Source organism: Doryrhamphus excisus, chromosome 9, assembly GCF_030265055.1.
Source record: "Doryrhamphus excisus isolate RoL2022-K1 chromosome 9, RoL_Dexc_1.0, whole genome shotgun sequence".
Classification (NCBI taxonomy): domain Eukaryota; kingdom Metazoa; phylum Chordata; class Actinopteri; order Syngnathiformes; family Syngnathidae; genus Doryrhamphus; species Doryrhamphus excisus.
In genome coordinates this window covers 19,500,001-19,517,864 of record NC_080474.1, presented here as the reverse complement: position 1 = coordinate 19,517,864, position 17,864 = coordinate 19,500,001, and the positions used below count along the sequence as shown (strand labels likewise).

Here is a 17,864-nt window from a genome sequence, read left to right as displayed (position 1 = left end):
GGGGTGCTGGAGCCTATCCCAGCTGTCTTCAGGCGAGAGGCGGGGTACACCCTGGACTGGTGGCCAGCCAATCACAGGGCAAGTATAGTCAAACAACCATTCACACTCACATTCGTACCTATGGACAATTTGGAGTCGCTAATTAACCTAGCATGTTTTTGGAATGTGGGAGGAAACCGGAGTACCCGGAGAAAACCCACGCATGCACGGGGAGAACATGCAAACTCCACAAGAGGGTGGAATTGAACCCTGGTATCCTAGCTCTGAGGTCTGCGTGCTAACCACTCAACCGCCATGAGGGTCGCGGGGGTGCTGGAGCCTATCCCAGCTGTCTTCAGGCAAGAGGTGGGGTACACCCTGGACTGGTGGCCAGCCAATCACAGGGCACGTATAGTCAAACAACCATTCACACTCACATTCATACCTATTAATGGAGTCGCCAATTAACCTAGCATGTTTTGGGAATGTGGGAGGAAACCGGAGTACCCGGAGAAAACCCACGCAAACTCCACACAGAGATTACCGAGGGTGGAATTGAACCCTGGTTTTCCTAGCTGTGAGGTCTGCGTGCTAACCACTCGACCGCCGTGCCGCCCTATTGTTCTAAATCAGTCATCGATAAATGTGCTGCATGCTCTTGTGAAGGAGTCTGTGTGGTGCGTTCAGGTGCTCCATTCACCTTAATGAGGACCATTCATATAGGCCTCAGCGGGCTTCATTAAGGACAAGCTTCTTCCACAGCATCATTTGCACTGATATACTGTATACGCTGTTGTTATGTGTGGTTAATGAGAAAATGAATCATTCCACTGTTGTTTTGCAGGAGAATACTTCAACATATCCGCTGTTGTCGCAAAGGCAGTTGTGACATTCAAGGAACAGCATGCAAGGAGGAAGACAAGGGGAAAAAGAAACAGTGTTTGAAAGCGTCCCACTGGGTGTCACACGGCGCAGGTGTGTGAATTAAACAGCCACCGAGTACCTTTCTACCTATTCTCAGCTCCGCAGAGTTCCATCTGCGGGGGTGCTCCACATCATTTATTGTCAAGATGAAAAAGGGGTAGCGTTGCGTGACTCACCGTGAGGACGTCAACACTGCGGCCTCGCGTCGCTGCGTGGCTGCACTTTGCAGCCTTTCCCACCAGGTGATGTCATTCATATGGATGACCAATGCATTGGTTGGCGCACAAAAAAAAATTAAGCATTAAATGACTTTTTTTTTCAACATCTCCGATAAAGAGTGCATGGAAATGTAATTTATTTCTGCGCTTATTGCTGTTCACTTCCTGTGTTACAAAATGTGTGTTACACAAACTCTACTGTAACGGAGTAGTATGTTGTGTATTTACTGAAAGGCACTGCTAAAACCCATGATAAAAAAATGTGTGTTTTAATAGCCAAATGATGCACATCAAAACTGAAAGGTAAGGTATTATTATTATTATATGCATTTTTTTTGAATATTTACTCATAAAAGTAACAATTATTGTTTGAAAGTACATAAAATATGCGTATTAAGATATTGAAAGTACTATTTATAGTGTGTTGTTTAGACAGTAACCTTTTCCAATATGAAATACTACTCAGAAATGTATAATAGGCTTTTAGTATAATGATACCATAATAATATAATAATACATTATCCAATTATACTGTCGGTAAAAATGATATTGATTCACAGTTTAATTGTTTTTTATTCTCATTAAATCTAATGGAAAGTGTTGAACTCAGAATAATCTACAAAGTGATCATTAGAATTTCATTATTATAAATTTATGAATAATTACCCTCACCGCTTCCTGGTTCAGTAAATGTAGGAGAGTAGTACGCATGCGCACTATGCGCCAGCTCAGCTGACCACAGTCGGCAGCAGGCAACAGCAACAACTGATGATGATGATGGCAGACTCTGGAAGTCGTGAAGAAGTGGCAGTGATCGGCAACATCGACATTACGCCCACGGAATCGGAGAACAACATCATTAACACGGTAGTAAAAGCGCTTATGTTCATTTACGTGACGCACATTTCAACTGCACTGCACTTCAAGCCAGTTAGCCCGTTTAAGCTAGCAGTTAAGCGGCGAAGCCCCAAGATTTATTTGCTGACATATTTACAAAGCGAAAAAATATATATGTGAATTTGACGACACTTTTATAGTGATGCTTGTGAATAATAAAGAAGAAGTTGTTTGTCAGCGGCGACACTCTGAAGTGTTATAAACTTACTGTGCTAGCTTGTTAGCTAGCTTCCATATCGAGCGGTTATTTACTGTAAATTCCCACATCTCAACTGGACTGTAGTGATCTTGATGTACTATAAAAGGATTTTGCTTATTGAATGTCTTTGGCGGAAGTAGGAGATAGACAGGAAGTGCTCTCGCGTCTCGTGACTTACCTATGCTTGACAAGACTGTGAATAGACGATCTCTGTTAGCAGCTGCTTATACATCATGTGTGTATTATTTGTAATACATGGCCATACCTTATTATTTTATGTTTTCACTATTCATTATTTTATGTTTAAGTATGCATTGTCTTCGCAGATGGTGGAAAAGGGGACCTCACTGTTGAAAAAACTAGAGATAAATGTGGCAGAGGCAGAGAAGAGAACAGGCAAGAACACAGTCAACATGCAGGAAACCTATACAGTCTACCTCATAGAAACACGGTAGGTCTTCGATAAGCAACATTGTTCACTTTTTTTTGTCATATTGCAACAATAACAATGACAATGTCTCTGCAGACCAGCTGACACAGTGGCAGACGCGTCATCACCCACCACGCCAGACTGTCTATGGAGACGCTACAGCGAGTTCGAGCTGCTCAGAACATACCTCCTGGTCACGTACCCTTACATCATCATCCCGCCTCTACCAGAGAAAAGGGTGAGTGTTAGAAGAAATGCTCAATAATAGCATGTAGGGGTGTCATGATGCACTCAGACGAGACTTATTACTTTAAGAATAATATAGGACTGCGTTAACAAACTTTTTTATTTAACTGAGTGACAAAAATTGCAGAAATTTGTTTTATGTTTACATTAAAAGAACTTCAGTTCCCATAATGCTTACAGTGCACAACTAGGAAGTGGTGGAATATACTTTTATCATGTTTTGATTAAAGTCATATGCAGTGATTGGCTTTCAGTACCAAAGACGCATTCATGTTTTTGTTTTTTTTTTGCGTGAGATGCAGAAAGAGTGGATAACCCAACTCTCCGCTAATTAAGTTCACTCGACAGCAATTTTTAAGCCATAAAAACGTCGACAAGGTGGAAGAAATGCATACGATAACAACTTGGCAGGCAATGATGTGAAAGGAAAATCACACACGACAGGAAGGAGGAAGTGAGATAGCGTAGAGGAGTGTAGCGTGCAGCAATTTTAGCGCATGCATGCACACAGTTCGGTTCCAAATGTTAAAATTGTAATATAAAAGTGTTATATTTTGCAAATAATTGCTTTTTGGATGTAACTTTTGTGTGTGATGTTGGTATCGTTATTTAGATATTTTATTTAGATATTTTATCTAAATCTTAAAATAAATAAATATACAAATTTCCCCACTGAGGGACGAATAAAGGCATATCTTAACTGTCAGAAAAGCAAAAAATAGTTCTGTCAAAGTGAAAGTTGCTTGAAATTTATCTTTTCACAAAAAAACTGCTTCACGGGCAATGCCGATTATTAGTAGTCCAGGAGGCCGATAACCCGATATTTGGAGCCCATTTTCACTTGCAGAAAAAATCGGTGTGAAAATGCTGACAACAACACACACTAAACTTTGTTTAACTGCCTAAAGTATGTTTATTTAGCTAAACAAATGGAAAAATGCTCTCGGCAACAGCTGAGCCTGACACGTAGACTCGGTAGCATCTACTAGAACAGGGGTGGGCAAACTTTTTGACTCGCGGGCCGCATTGATATGACAAAATTTACGGGGGATGGCAGACTATATATTTTACACGTAACAGTCCACCTGGTATTATTGTATCTGTAAAATTGTCATGCAATCTGCTATTATTATTTATTATTTTATATTTATATTTAAATATTTTAAAAATAATAAAATATTATAATAATTACAATAAAATAAAAATAATTATTATTATATTATTATTATTATGTAAAATATGCAAATATGACAATAATATTATATATAATTAATATAATAATTAGCATTAATATAATAATTATAATAATCATAATAGTTCTAATAATAATTATAATAATCTAATAATAATAATAATAATTATTATTATTATTATGTGCTTGTGTCTCTTTTTTCAGGAGCACTTTGTAAACAACAGACCATGTCAAAAAACGAAATTGATAAAACCATCAAAAGGTTGGCTCAGGCCATGATGCCAGGTTGTATGTTGAGTTTAAATGAAATACTTTGGAAAGATTGGGCGGGCCGTATTCAAACACTTGGCGGGCCGGATGTGGCCCCCGGGCCGTACTTTGCCCACCCCTGTACTAGAACGTGAATAAAAACTTTAATAGCATCCTAAAATGTAAATTTAAATATAACTTGTCTTTGTTTTAAGTTGAGACACACCAAAAACACAGGGCGTTATCATGCTACATGTTACTATCACGGACTTTACGACGTAATCAGCAGCCTTCTTTCAACTAATTTACAGACATGTCCGGAGGTCCTACGAGTTGCTGCTAAAGTTACGCCGCTCTTGTGAGAGTTTTCTTCGTTTACCTTGAACTGTGTGTTTGCTCTCAGGATGTTCGCCACATAAGAAAATTTCCCTCACGGCCATGTGTGTGTGTGTGTGTGATGACAGCTTTCGCTTTCAGAGTTCCTGTGCCACTAACGTGTGCTGTGGCTTGCTTAACCAATCAGACGGTGCGGTGGGTGGAGCTGGAGAGAGAGTGAGGTTTGCCTGCGTCTGAGCCGAAATCAGCCAGTTTAAAATTGATTTCTTGATATCGGATTTAAATAAAGAGTGATGCCGATATACGTCGGAATTCCAAATATCGGCCCGGATATATATAGCCACAGAAGACAGTATTCTGTGTGCCTTGAATGATCAGTCAAAATGCTATAAAATGGCTAATACACCGTGATTGCAAGGTTTATAGTGTGCGTCAACATCTCCGATAAAGAGTGAATGGAAATGTAATTTATTTCAGCACTTATTGCTGTTCACTTCCTGTGTTAAAAAACACACTTCCTGTGTTATAAACTCTACTGTAACGGAGTAGTATTTTGTGTATTTACTGAAAGGGACTGTTTGCAGCCGTCTAGGGCACTAACACTGAAGGCACCGCTAAAACCCATGATAAAAAGATTGTGTTTTAATGGCCAAATGATGCACAGCAAAACTGAAAGTTAAGGTATTATTATTATTATTATATGCATTTTATTTGAATATATAATCATAAAAAGTAACAATTATTATTTGAAAGTACATAGAAAGTATGCGTATTAAGATATTGAAAGTACTATTTATAGTGTGTTGTTTGGACAGTAACTTATTCCAACATGAAATACTACTCAGAAATGTATAATATGCTTATAGTATAATGATACCATAATGATATAATAATAATAATACATTATACAATTATACTGTCAGTAAAAATGATATTGATTCACAGTTTAATTGTTTAATTTATTCTCATTAAATCTAGTGGAAAGTGTTGAACTCAGAATAATCTACAAAGTGATGATTAGAATTTCCCTATTCTAAATTTATTAATAATTACGGTCATGTCATGGACACCCCCATAATGAAATGGTATTATTTCAAAATATAACACAATGGGTTACATTTGTAGGCGGAGTTTGTCTGGCACAAGCTGTCGGCGGACAACCTCGACCCGGACTTTGTCGAGCGGCGGAGAGTCGGACTGGAGAACTTTCTGCTGCGTGTGATGTCACATCCTGTCCTTTGCAAAGACAAGATCTTTTTTCTCTTTCTCACAGAGGTTTGTAATCCGTGTGAAATACTCAACTCGGAGCTTTTTTTTATTGTAAACACGCACGTCCTATCAGTATATGTACAACAACTGTGCATTATTTTGGTGTCACGTGCTGGTTTAAATCGCTTAACCACAAATACTGTATAAGACCCCATGTTTTTTTTTTTCGTAGGAAAAACCTTCTACAGTAAACCTCGGATATATCGGATTCAATTGTTCCCACTGGTTTTGTCCGATATAAGCGAAATCCGTTATATGCGTGTACCGGAAAATGTCCGTTTTACGCATATATCGGATTTATATCCGGTATATGCGTAAATCGGATTTTATCCGTTATAAAAAGGCACTTCCTTGACTATGTTTCCAATGTACCTGGACGCGCAGGCAACGCTGCAAATGACGTCGTATAGCGGCCTGTCACGATTCGGCGAATCGGAGAGCCACGATGCGTCCATCCGATATATGCGAGGGAAATTTAATGGAAATGCATTGGAACGGGACTGGAGATTTTGTCCGAAATAGGCGAAATCCGTTATAAAAAATCCGATATATGCAATGAATTTTTATTGGAAATGCATTACAGAAAAATCGGTTCTTTTTTATCTGTCCGTTGTGAGCGAATATATCCGAGTCCGATATTATCTTTCACTATATGCGTTACATTAACGGCCCAGTTTGGACTTTTAGGAAAAACAATCCGACTGCACTTCCGGAATAACAAACAAAAAACAGACTGTGTACATATATTTATACTGTTTATTTTGTATATTTTGTATTTTCATTCTTTTTTTAATAGATGTGTCTGCACCTACTATACCAAAACAAATTCCTAGTACAGTAAACCTCGGATATATCGGACTCGGATATATCGGAAATTCGCTCACAACGGACAGATAAAAAAGAACCGATTTTTCTGTAATGCATTTCCAATAAAAATTCATTGCATATATCGGATTTTTTATAACGGATTTCGCCTATTTCGGACAAAATCTCCAGTCCCGTTCCAATGCATTTCCATTAAATTTCCCTCGCATATATCGGATGGCCGCATCGTGGCGCTCCGATTGGCCGAATCGTGACAGGCCGCTATACGACGTCATTTGCAGCGTTTGCAGCGTTGCCTGCGCGTCCAGGTACATTGGAAACATAGTCAAGGAAGTGCCTTTTTATAACGGATAAAATCCGATTTACGCATATACCGGATATAAATCCGATATATGCGTAAAACTGACATTTTCCGGTATACGCATATAACGGATTTCGCTTATATCGGACAAAACCAGTGGGAACAATTGAATCCGATATATCCGAGGTTTACTACTATACCAAAACAAATTCCTAGTATGTGTTTGATCATACCTGGCAATAAACCCTTTTCTGATTCTGATTCTAATTCTGATCTTTCAATCATTTTCACTCCAGGAAAAAGGATGGAGGGATGCAGTTTTGGAGACAGGTTTCCAAGACAAGGTACTGTGCTCTTCTGGAAACACTATTAGCAAAGTGAAACTTTCAATGTAAATGTATCTGTATCCTTGTTAGGCTGATTCCAGGTTGAAGTCCCTGAGTGCCATGTTTCGAGTCAAGAACCCTGATAAGTAGGTGTACCTTTTTTTTTTATCTCCCTCGCTGCATTTTTTATTTTTATTTTTTGCAATACACGACAATCCGTGTGTGATTATATGGAGGACCAAAACTGCCAAAATAAAAAAAAAAATAAATAAATAAAATTATAAAAATAAAAGTATAAAAATAAATGGAAATAAAAACAAAAATAAAAAAATATTTATGTATATATATTTTTTATTTTTTTATTTGTTTCCATTTATATTTATTTTTTTGTATTTAATTTTTTTAATTTTTTTTTGTCATTTTTGTTTTTATTTTCACTTGTATTTATTTATTATTTTGGCAGTTTTGGTCCTCGAAATGCAGAATAGTTTGAATAATAATTTGAATAGTTTTTCCTTCTGCATTTCGAGGACCAAAACTGCCAAAATAATAAATAAATAAATAAATAAATACAAGTGAAAATAAAAACAAAAATGAAAAAAAAAGAAAAAAATTAAATACAAAAAAATAAATATAAATGGAAACAAATAAAAAAATATATACATAAATATTTTTTTATTTTTGTTTTTATTTCCATTTATATTTATTTTTTATTTTGGCAGTTTTGGTCCTCCATATGATTATAGTCCCGTGATTAACTTCTTATTAGCCTTTTAATAATGAGAATCGCCTGGATTGCAATTTATTAGGTGAAATTATACATTTTATTTTTAATGAATTAGAATAAGATCATTTTTCCACACACTGGCATACATTTGTTTGCGTTTGTTTTCTAGGCGTTTTACAACGCTGAAACAATACAGCGATGAACTGAATGCTGTCATCTCTCAGCTTCTCAGGGTGAGAGCGGTGAGTATTTGCCCCGAACAAGTCAAACGTACATGAATATTTAACAGCTTTTACGCAGTATTGCTATTGTTGTAGTACAATATAATCGATCATAAGACATTTACTACTGAGCAAACTCCACTCCCGTGTTCAATCTAGTTGTTGACTGTTTTATTCCAGAGAGTCGCCGACCGATTGTACGGAGTCTACAAAGTCCATGGCAACTATGGTCGAGTTTTCAGGTGAGCTGTATTTTTATTTACGGCCACCAGAGGGCGCCACATATGGAGGACCAAAACTGCCAAAATAATAAATAAATAAAAGTGAAAATAAAAACAACAATGAAAAAAAAAATCAAAAAATTAAATACAAAAAAATAAATATAAATGGAAATAAAAGAAAATAAAAACATATATACATAAATAAAAGCAAAAATAAATACAAAAATAAAAAACAAGATTCAAAAATTAAAAATAAATACAAAAATAAATGTAGAAATAAATACAAAAATAAATATATAAATAGAATTACATATCAATAAATAAATAAAAGCACTCTGCTCTCATATGTATTTATTTCATGCTGCAGACAATGTCAGCTTGAAATGCAGAAGGAAAAACTATTCAAATGAGGGGGCGGTCCTAAGTGTGTCTTGGGTTGAACTGTTCGCCTATTGGTTGATGTCCGCCATTCTACGGTGCAGTGTTCTCTCGCTCACACCGAGCAGGTGGGCTATTTTGTGGATTTTTGTATTTATTTCTACATTTATTTTTGTATTTACTTTTAATTTTGGAATCTTGTTTTTTATTTTTGTATTTATTTTTGCTTTTATTTAATTATTTATGTATATATTTTTTTATTTTTGTTTAAATTTAAATTCATTTTTTTGTATTGAATTTTTTGATTTTTTTTTTTCATTTTTGTTTTTATTTTCACTTTTATTTATTTATTCATTTATTATTTTGGCAGTTTTGGTCCTCCATAGCCACATACTTTTGTTTCTGTTACATCCCTGTAACCAAGATTGTTGTTGATTGACATCTGACTTGGCGTAAACAGTGAATGGAGCGCGATAGAAAAAGAGATGGGAGACGGGCTACAGAGCGCTGGTCACCACATGGACACGTAAGTCAATGATGGTTGCCTTCACAGAGTAAATAGCAAAAAATGGGATACTTTTTGTTCTTTCCGGTCAGATACGCTGCGTCAATTGATGACATTTTGGAGGAAGAAGAGCACTATGCAGACCAACTGAAGGAATATCTCTTTTACACTGAAGCTGTCCGGTAAGATGACCACAACCATTAGAATAAAAATTTAAAAAAATACATTTTTGTACAGGACCACTTAGCATATTACATTGACTGGATTAGTGTGTTTAATAAACAAAAAATGGAGACTACCAAATGCACTTAGCCAAAAGTCTCTCTCCCGCTTACAGTTAGTCCAGAACTCTGCGGCACGGCTTTTAACAGGAACCAAAAAAGGGGGGGCACATCATCCCAGTTCTGGCCGCCCTGCATCGGTTGCCTGTTCGCTTCAGGATTGATTTTTTTAAAGATTTTATCGTTTGTTTTTAAGGCGTTGAATGGGCTGGCGCCCCCAAATACATCTCGGACCTCATTCGAATTTACTCTCCAGCGCGGTCACCGAGGTCCGAGGGCCAGCTCCAACTTGTGGTGCCCAAGACGAGACTTAAGACCTGGGGAGACCGAGCCTTTTCTGTGGTTGGCCCCCAAGCTATGGAACTATCGAAAGCCTTAAGTCTCGTCTTAAAAGCCACTTTTATTCTCTGGCTTTTAACTCGGAGTGTCTTTTAGTTCTTTCTTTTTATTTTAATTTGTTTTATTTTTTTTATACTTTTATTGCTTTGCTTCTTGTTTTTAATATTTTAATATCTATTTTACTATTTTATTTATTTTTTTGATTTTTTAGTTTTGGATTAAATTCAATTTGTACCTTTTATTCATTCATTTTCTACCGCTTTTCCTCACGAGGGTCGCGGGGGGTGCTGGAGCCTATCCCAGCTGTCTTCGGGCGTAAGGCGGGGTACACCCAAGACTGGTCGCCAGCCAATCACAGGGCACATATAGACAAACAACCATTCACACTCACATTCATACCTATGGACAATTTGGAGTGGCTAATTAACCTAGCATGTTTTTGGAATGTGGGAGGAAACCGGAGTACCCGGAGAAAACCCACGCATGCGCGGGGAGAACATGCAAACTCCACACAGAGATGGCCGAGGGTGGAATTGAACCCTGGTCTCCTAGCTGTGAGGTCTGCGCGCTAACCACTAGACTGCCGTGCCGCCCTGAGTGTCTTTTAGTTCTTTCTTTTTATTTTAATTTGTTTTATTTTTTTTATACTTTTATTGCTTTTCTTCTTGTTTTTAATATTTTAATATCTATTTTACTATTTTATTTCTTATTTGATCTTTAAGTTTTGTATTAAATTCAATTTGTACCTTTATTTTTTGTATTTTATTTTTACTTTTTATTTTACTAGTCTGTGCAGCACTTTGGAAACTCTGTTTATAAAATGCTATTTAAATTAAATGGATTGGATTGCAAAGGAAATGGGATTCATTAATAAAGCTTCATTAAGAAAAATAAAATATTTAATGATAAAAATTCCAACAACATTCAAATGCACGTAGAGTTTATAACCAAATTCACAATGCTTGAGAATTGTTGAATATGTGTGATACAACTGATACAACACAAGTCATGTCGGTAGTCCAACTCCTGCCAAACACGCCATTGCACGTCTAATCGTCTCTAAACTAAATTACAAATAAACAATAAAGTAGGTTCGTTTTCACACTAAAATGTGATAATTGGCAGAAAAATGGCAGAAAATGAAATATTTGCAAACTTTAAATAGCATTTAATTCTCTAGACAAGTACCCCGATTGGTTGCTAGGTACCTCTGATGTTATTTGAAGTTTTGTGTATTTGAGGACTAAAAGACACACCTTAGGCCACCATTTTGAAGAAATGTGGTAGTACAGTAAACCTCGGATATATCGGACTCGGATATTTCGGAAATTCGCTCACAATGGACAGATAAAAAAGAAGCGATTTTTTTGTAATGCATTTCCAATAAAAATTAATTGCATATATTGGATTTTTTTATAACGGATTTCGCCTATTTCGGACAAAATCTCCAGTCCCGTTCCAATGCATTTCCATTAAATTTCCCTCGCATATATCGGATGGCCACATCATGGCGCTCCGATTCGCCGAATCGTGACAGGCCGCTATACGACGTCATTTGCAGCGTTGCCTGCGCGTCCAGGTACATTGGAAACATAGTCAAGGAAGTGCCTTTTTATAACGGATAAAATCCGATTTACGCATATACCGGATATAAATCCGATATATGCGTAAAACGGACATTTTCCGGTATACGCATATAACGGATTTCGCTTATATCGGACAAAACCAGTGGGAACAATTGAATCCGATATATCCGAGGTTTACTGTAATTTGATGGAAGAGTATGACCACGATGTGCGTTTTTGTTTTTTTTGTCTCAGGTCGGTGTGTAGGAAACATGAGCTCATCCAGTACGAGCTGGAAGTAGCAGCTCAGGATCTCGCTTCTAAGAAGCAGCAGAGAGAGGAGCTGGCCACCGGGGTAACAAACCCATTCACTCTATTCAATCATATACAGCATCACGATTGAGACTCGGTACTGTTATCAACTTTTACTTTTGTGTGCGTGCCTCCTCAGATGGTACGCGTTTTCTCCCTGAAGGGGATGACCAGTAAACTGTTTGGCCAGGAGAGCCAGGAGCAGAGGGAAAGCAGGTTGGCGGTCTTGGAGCAAAGCATCCAGGAAGGAGAGCAAACACTGAAGGAGAAGAACGCCGAGTGCCAGTGAGTTTTCACCTTTGGCTAAGGCCTTTTAATTTGTAATAATTGATATTGAGTTGGTGTTGCCATAGTAACTAGCTCAAGGGTGCTCATGCTTTTACTGCCTGCAAGCTACTGTTAAAATGACCAAAGTCCTAAAGTTCTAACTCCTACTACAAACCTGGAGAATATATCTTTCCTCTTGGGTTATGGTCGGCACCGACCCGTTTTGGTAATGGTAATGGTAATGGTAATGGTAATGGTTTAATTTCATTTGAACATGCATCAGATTACAATTGAATGCATCACATAATCAGTTCACAGTTCCACATGTCCGAAAGGAGTAGGAAGAAGCAAAGCTTATTAAATCCTACCCCTCCATCTGGTACTTTTACAATCAGTAACTGTTACATTTGTTCACTTCCTGCTTTCCTAATATATATTGAGTTTTTTTGTTATTATTTTTTTTTTTGTTTTTTTTTTTGTTTGTTTTAATTAAAAAAAAAACGCATCCTTGTCATTGATGAGGCCACGGCCAATGTGGACCCAAGGTCAAAGGAGTTTACTTTCAACTTGTGTACTCAATTAAATGGTAATGGTAATGGTTTAATTTCATTTGAACATGCATCAGATTACAATTGAATGCATCCCATAATCAGTTCACAGTTCCACATGTCCGAAAGGAGTAGGAAGAAGCAGAGCTTATTAAATCCTACCCCTCGATCTGGTACTTTTACAATCAGTAACTGTTACATTTGTTCACTTCCTGCTTTCCTAATGTAGTTTAGGTTTTGTTTTGTTTTTTTTTTTTTAATTTAAGAATTTTTTTTTTTCATATTTTATTTTTGTCCCGTACCGAAGTACGAGGTGATTGATGTCATGTGACATCTACAATGTGACATTCATGCGTAACGGTCATCCCTGAACGAGCTTATCGATCAACTCGGGTTCTTCATTTGCCTGAACTTTTTCCGTTGATCTCCATCATCTGCTCTCATCTCCAGAGAGTTCGTACAAACAGCCTGGGAAGATATCGAGCGTTTTAAGGAGCAGAAGGACAGAGATCTGCGCGAGGCGCTCATCAGTTACGCCATCATGCAAATTAGCATGTGCAAGAAGGTAGGCACGGCTGGGAATTGGAATCGGTAGCGTGTTGCTACTATGAATAATAACCCAATCAACAATCACAAGGTCACTTCCTAGATCACATTGTTCATTCACAGATAGCAAAGAGCAGGGCATTTAGGAAGGAAGGAAGGAAGGTAGGGTCGGAAGGAAGGAAGGGTCGGAAGGAAGGAAGGAAGGAAGGTAGGGTCGGAAGGAAGGAAGGAAGCGTCGGAAAGAAGGGTCGGAAGTAAGGAAGGAAGGAAGGTCGGAAGGAAGGAAGGAAGGGTCGGAAGGAAGGGTCGGAAGGAAGGAAGGAAGGACGGAAGGAAGGAAGGAAGGAAGGAAGCGTCGGAAAGAAGGGTCGGAAGTAAGGAAGGAAGGAAGGTCGGAAGGAAGGAAGGGTCGGAAGGAAGGGTCGGAAGGAAGGGTCGGAAGGAAGGAAGGGTCGGAAGGAAGGGTCGGAAGCAAGGAAGGGTCAGAAGGAAGGAAGGAAGGGTCAGAAGGAAGGAAGGAAGGGTCGGAAGGAAGGAAGGAAGGTCGGAAGGAAGGAAGGGTCGGAAGGAAGGAAGGTCGGAAGGAAGGAAGGAAGGGTCGGAAGGAACGGAAGGAAGGAACAGAAGGGTTGGAAGGAAGGGAGGGAGGAAGGAAGGAAGGAAGGAAGGAAGGGTCGGAAGGAAGGAAGGAACGGAAGGAAAGAAGGAAGGAAGGGTCGGAAGGAAGGAAGGGTCGGAAGGGAGGGAGGGAGGAAGGAAGGGTTGGAAGGAAGGAAGGAAAGGTTGGAAGGAAGGAAGGAAGGGTCGGAAGGAAGGAAGAAAGGAAGGAAGGAAGGAAGGGTCGGAAGGAAAGAAGGAAGGAGTCATGTCACTTGATCATAAAAATATGTATGAGTCATACTTTTTCTATGATTCCACGCTGCTAAATATGATGAATAATGACAGTACATATGATTTGCATTGACATCAGATATTAGTATTGGATTGGAAGTGAAAAGTTGTAGAAGGAATTATCCAAATACCTGGAGAAAAGAAAAACACCTTGGGCCCGGCCTTCTCTGCAGTTGAGTACACCCAGGCCCCTATATGTGCTAAGTACACCCAGGCCCCTATATGTGCTAAGTACACCCAGGCCCCTATATGTGCTAAGTACACCCAGGCCCCTATATGTGCTAAGTACACCCAGGCCCCTATATGTGCTAAGTACACCCAGCCCCTATACTATGTGCTAGTATGGTAGCTCTTGTATTGGATGTCATTAGATTAGCAGGTGTTCCTAATGGACTTAATGTTGTTGCCATTGAACGTTAATCCAGTTTGAAATATCTCTTGTTCTGTCACCGCCTCAGGGAATCCAGGTGTGGTCCAATGCCAAGGAGTGTTTCAACAAAATGTGAGCCACTTTGATGCCAATCACAGCCCCCTCACCCCCCACCCCCCTCCCAAAAAAAAAAAGAAAAATAAAACCAGATGATGTTCAGACTGGTACCATACTGGTCAGTTTATATACTTGGCTGCCTTATGCGGGTGGTAATGACGGCACAAATACTTGGCCTTTACTTTGTTTGACATGCTAATTGAAAGCTAATAACGCACACTTTTGTTGTGAAAGCTTTAACCATTCAGTAATTGATCTTCAATTCTCAGTCAGTGCTTGTCAGCATGATGCAGGAATCAAACCCTGTTTGCTTGCACGGCTGCTGCATGCACCCACATACGGTACTGGTACTGGTAACGTGTTCAGGACCCATAAAGAACACAATGATGCAACAAATGTTTGTTGTTGATAACAACAAATAATAGTCTGGATAATAATAATAATAATAGTCTGGAATGTTATTTTCTCCGTCATTCCATTTGATCTGATAAGAAGGAATAGAAAGTCAGAACAAGACGTTGAATAGCATGCATATAAAATATAAAAGGCATTAAGAGAGTTGGAGTGAGTGGAACGTGCCACGCCCACCAAAGTGTCTCATGTATCAAATGACCAAATGTACCGTACATGGGAACTCATCAAACCTGTAGCAGAACACCCATTTCATTATGAAGCTCTGTGTAGTATTTAAAATCAGTTTGTTCAATTTCTGTTGTAATCCTTATGGTAAAACACTAATAAAAATATTTTGGTGAAGAAAAACACCACTTTGTGTTCTTCCTTCTGAATAAAGTAATATTTAGGATTTTTTGGTAATAGTTTAATTTCATTTGAACATGCATCAGATTACAATTGAATGCATCACATAATCAGTTCACAGTTCCACATGTCCGAAAGGAGTAGGAAGAAGCAAAGCTTATTAAATCCTACCCCTACATTAGGTACTTTTACAATCAGTAACTTATATTTGTTCACTTCCTGCTTTCCTAATATAGTTTAATTATTTTTTTTTAAATTTTTTTCTTATTTTATTTTTGTCCCGTACCATCCAATGACATAATGGGTACCATATTAAGTGTCAATATAGTGATATGTATAGCATATATACATTTTTAGCTAATTGGTTATTTTTAGCCTTATGCATTATTTTAGCTGTTTGAAGATGAACTATATCAGCAAGTTTAAATATTTGTGATATTAATGAGTTAGTATGTTCTCTGTAGGCGGCATTATGAATTATCCTTACTGGCCTTTTTTGCAGTACATTTAGCGAATAAAGATTGCTTTTATAGTTATTAGCTCATATTTCCACACATTTTTAAATTATCTTCCCCGAAATACTTTGACAACCTCCACTGGAGAAATGCATTGGTCTTGCAAAACCGTGTTTTTTTTTATTCTTCTCAAGCTGCTGCACCCCCCACAGGATCCGAGTGGAGGTGCGTTTTCTTTACGCAGGCATGATTAACTCATTTGCTACCAAAGATGTATAAAAAAAAAAATTTTGTGGTGAGGTGATGACACAACTCCACAATAGAGGAGATCATGTTCGGATGACATTTTTAGCTAATTGGTTATTTTTAGCCTTATGCATTATTTTATCTGTTTGAAGATGAACTATATCAGCAAGTTTAAATATTTGTGATTTTAGAAATAATGAGTTAGTATGTTCTCTGTAGGCGGCATTATGAATTATCCTTACTGGCCTTTTTTGCAGTACACTTAGCGAGTGACGATTGCTTTTAGTTATTAGCCCATATTTTCACACATTTTTTTAATTATCTTCTTAGACTGGTGGAGTAGTGGTTGTCCAAACGTGCCAGTGTTTTTTTTTGTTTTTTTTTTTAAAGTCAAAATTAAACAAAAAAACACAAATGGGAAAAAGAAAGCAACACCACACATAGCTTTGTCTTTAAATACATATATTGCTACTTTTTTTTTTTTTTTTTTAGTCTTTAAAGATGGACGTCCCTCAGGTCTGGCTCCCCTGCTTGGATAACGTTCCAGATGAACCTGCAGAATTTCACTCATACAGTTTTTGTATGTGTATTTTTTTTTTTTTGCATATAGTTGCATTAATGTGGAAGCACTATTGTTGGTTCCCTCTGGTGGCCAAACATCGTCATTACACTCCAAAACTGCAGCCAAAAGTGTTGAGAAAGGAACAGACCGACATGATAATCCGGAAATGGTTTTTACTTCTGTTCCCTTCCCAGAAAATTGAGGTTGTCACACGGTAAAGATTTATTAAAGCAGACTAAACAAAAGAGCTAAAAAAAATAAAATAAAAATGAAAAAAATCCGTTTTTATCAGCAGAGTCTAGTCCTGTCTACGTTTCCATGTGTCTGCTTTTTTTTTAAAGGAGGGGAATGGAGGACACGCCCACCTTAATAAAACCCGGACCTGTCTTTTCCAAACCAGACAAAAGAGAAGACGGAGACCAGCACCACACATCGGAGCACCTTGGAGATAACACACATAAACACACACACATAAACACACACACACACATAAACACACACACTCCGAACACAACCGAACCTTTATTGTCCAGGAGTCAGACGCCGGGGTCCGCTCTCACGAAGCGTTACGATGATGTCATACCTGTGGATTCTGGTCCTGGGAAGCTTGTTGACCGGATGTGCAAAAACACAAGGTAATCATTTATTTCCTTATAAAAAAGAAAGTATAACATGTCTGTCTCGGTGCCTACCCATGACGTGTGTGTGTGTGTGTGTGTGTGTGTGCATGTTCACCTTCACATATCCGGTACAAGCCCTTCATCTCATTCAGTGTAATAATAATAATAATAATAATAATAATAATAATGATGGCCCTATTTCTACATGGGTGCACCATTTTGGGGGCCTGTAGGGGTGTGGTGGCCCCTTTGTCTTTAGGCTCATTTAGACATCACTTTGTATTAATTATTATTTTTTACCTTCATACATCCCATCCATGAATTTCATGTATATGTGATTTTTTTTTTTAGGAATTTCACCCTTTTTTATGCAGACTACTTCAATTTTGGATGAAGTAATACTATTGTAATTCAATGACTGCCTGAAGCATCTTGGACATCTTTAGAAAGTCTCCAGAGATACGCTCATTAGCCGCTTTATTAGCTAGCACTTGAACTGTTTAATGAGGTCCAATAACCCAAAAATTGTAAATATTCAGTTCA

The 17,864-nt window shown here is 37.9% G+C and overlaps 2 protein-coding genes across 3 annotated transcripts in view; both read left to right on the top strand.

Annotated features, from left to right (window-relative positions):
• Positions 1-1,824: 1,824 nt before the first annotated feature.
• snx4 (sorting nexin 4) lies at positions 1,825-14,738 on the top strand. The gene is made up of 14 exons (XM_058081214.1): positions 1,825-1,988; positions 2,544-2,668; positions 2,744-2,885; positions 5,796-5,945; positions 7,362-7,409; positions 7,482-7,537; positions 8,288-8,360; positions 8,520-8,581; positions 9,399-9,464; positions 9,536-9,625; positions 11,884-11,983; positions 12,080-12,225; positions 13,206-13,320; positions 14,651-14,738. Exons 1-14 carry the CDS (start codon positions 1,890-1,892, stop codon positions 14,696-14,698), a joined length of 1,320 nt encoding a protein of 439 aa, XP_057937197.1. The 5' UTR covers positions 1,825-1,889; the 3' UTR covers positions 14,699-14,738.
• Positions 14,739-17,074: 2,336 nt separating this feature from the next.
• The window catches only part of si:ch211-39i22.1 (germ cell nuclear acidic protein), a 25,149-nt gene continuing 24,359 nt past the window's right edge, over positions 17,075-17,864 (top strand). The window contains exon 1 of one of the 2 annotated variants that reach the window (XM_058082868.1): positions 17,075-17,336. In XM_058082868.1, the coding sequence (XP_057938851.1) occupies positions 17,273-17,336 (64 nt within the window). In that variant the 5' untranslated portion in view covers positions 17,075-17,272. The remainder of the gene's footprint in view (positions 17,337-17,864) is intronic. The other variant, XM_058082867.1, reaches the window with a different exon arrangement.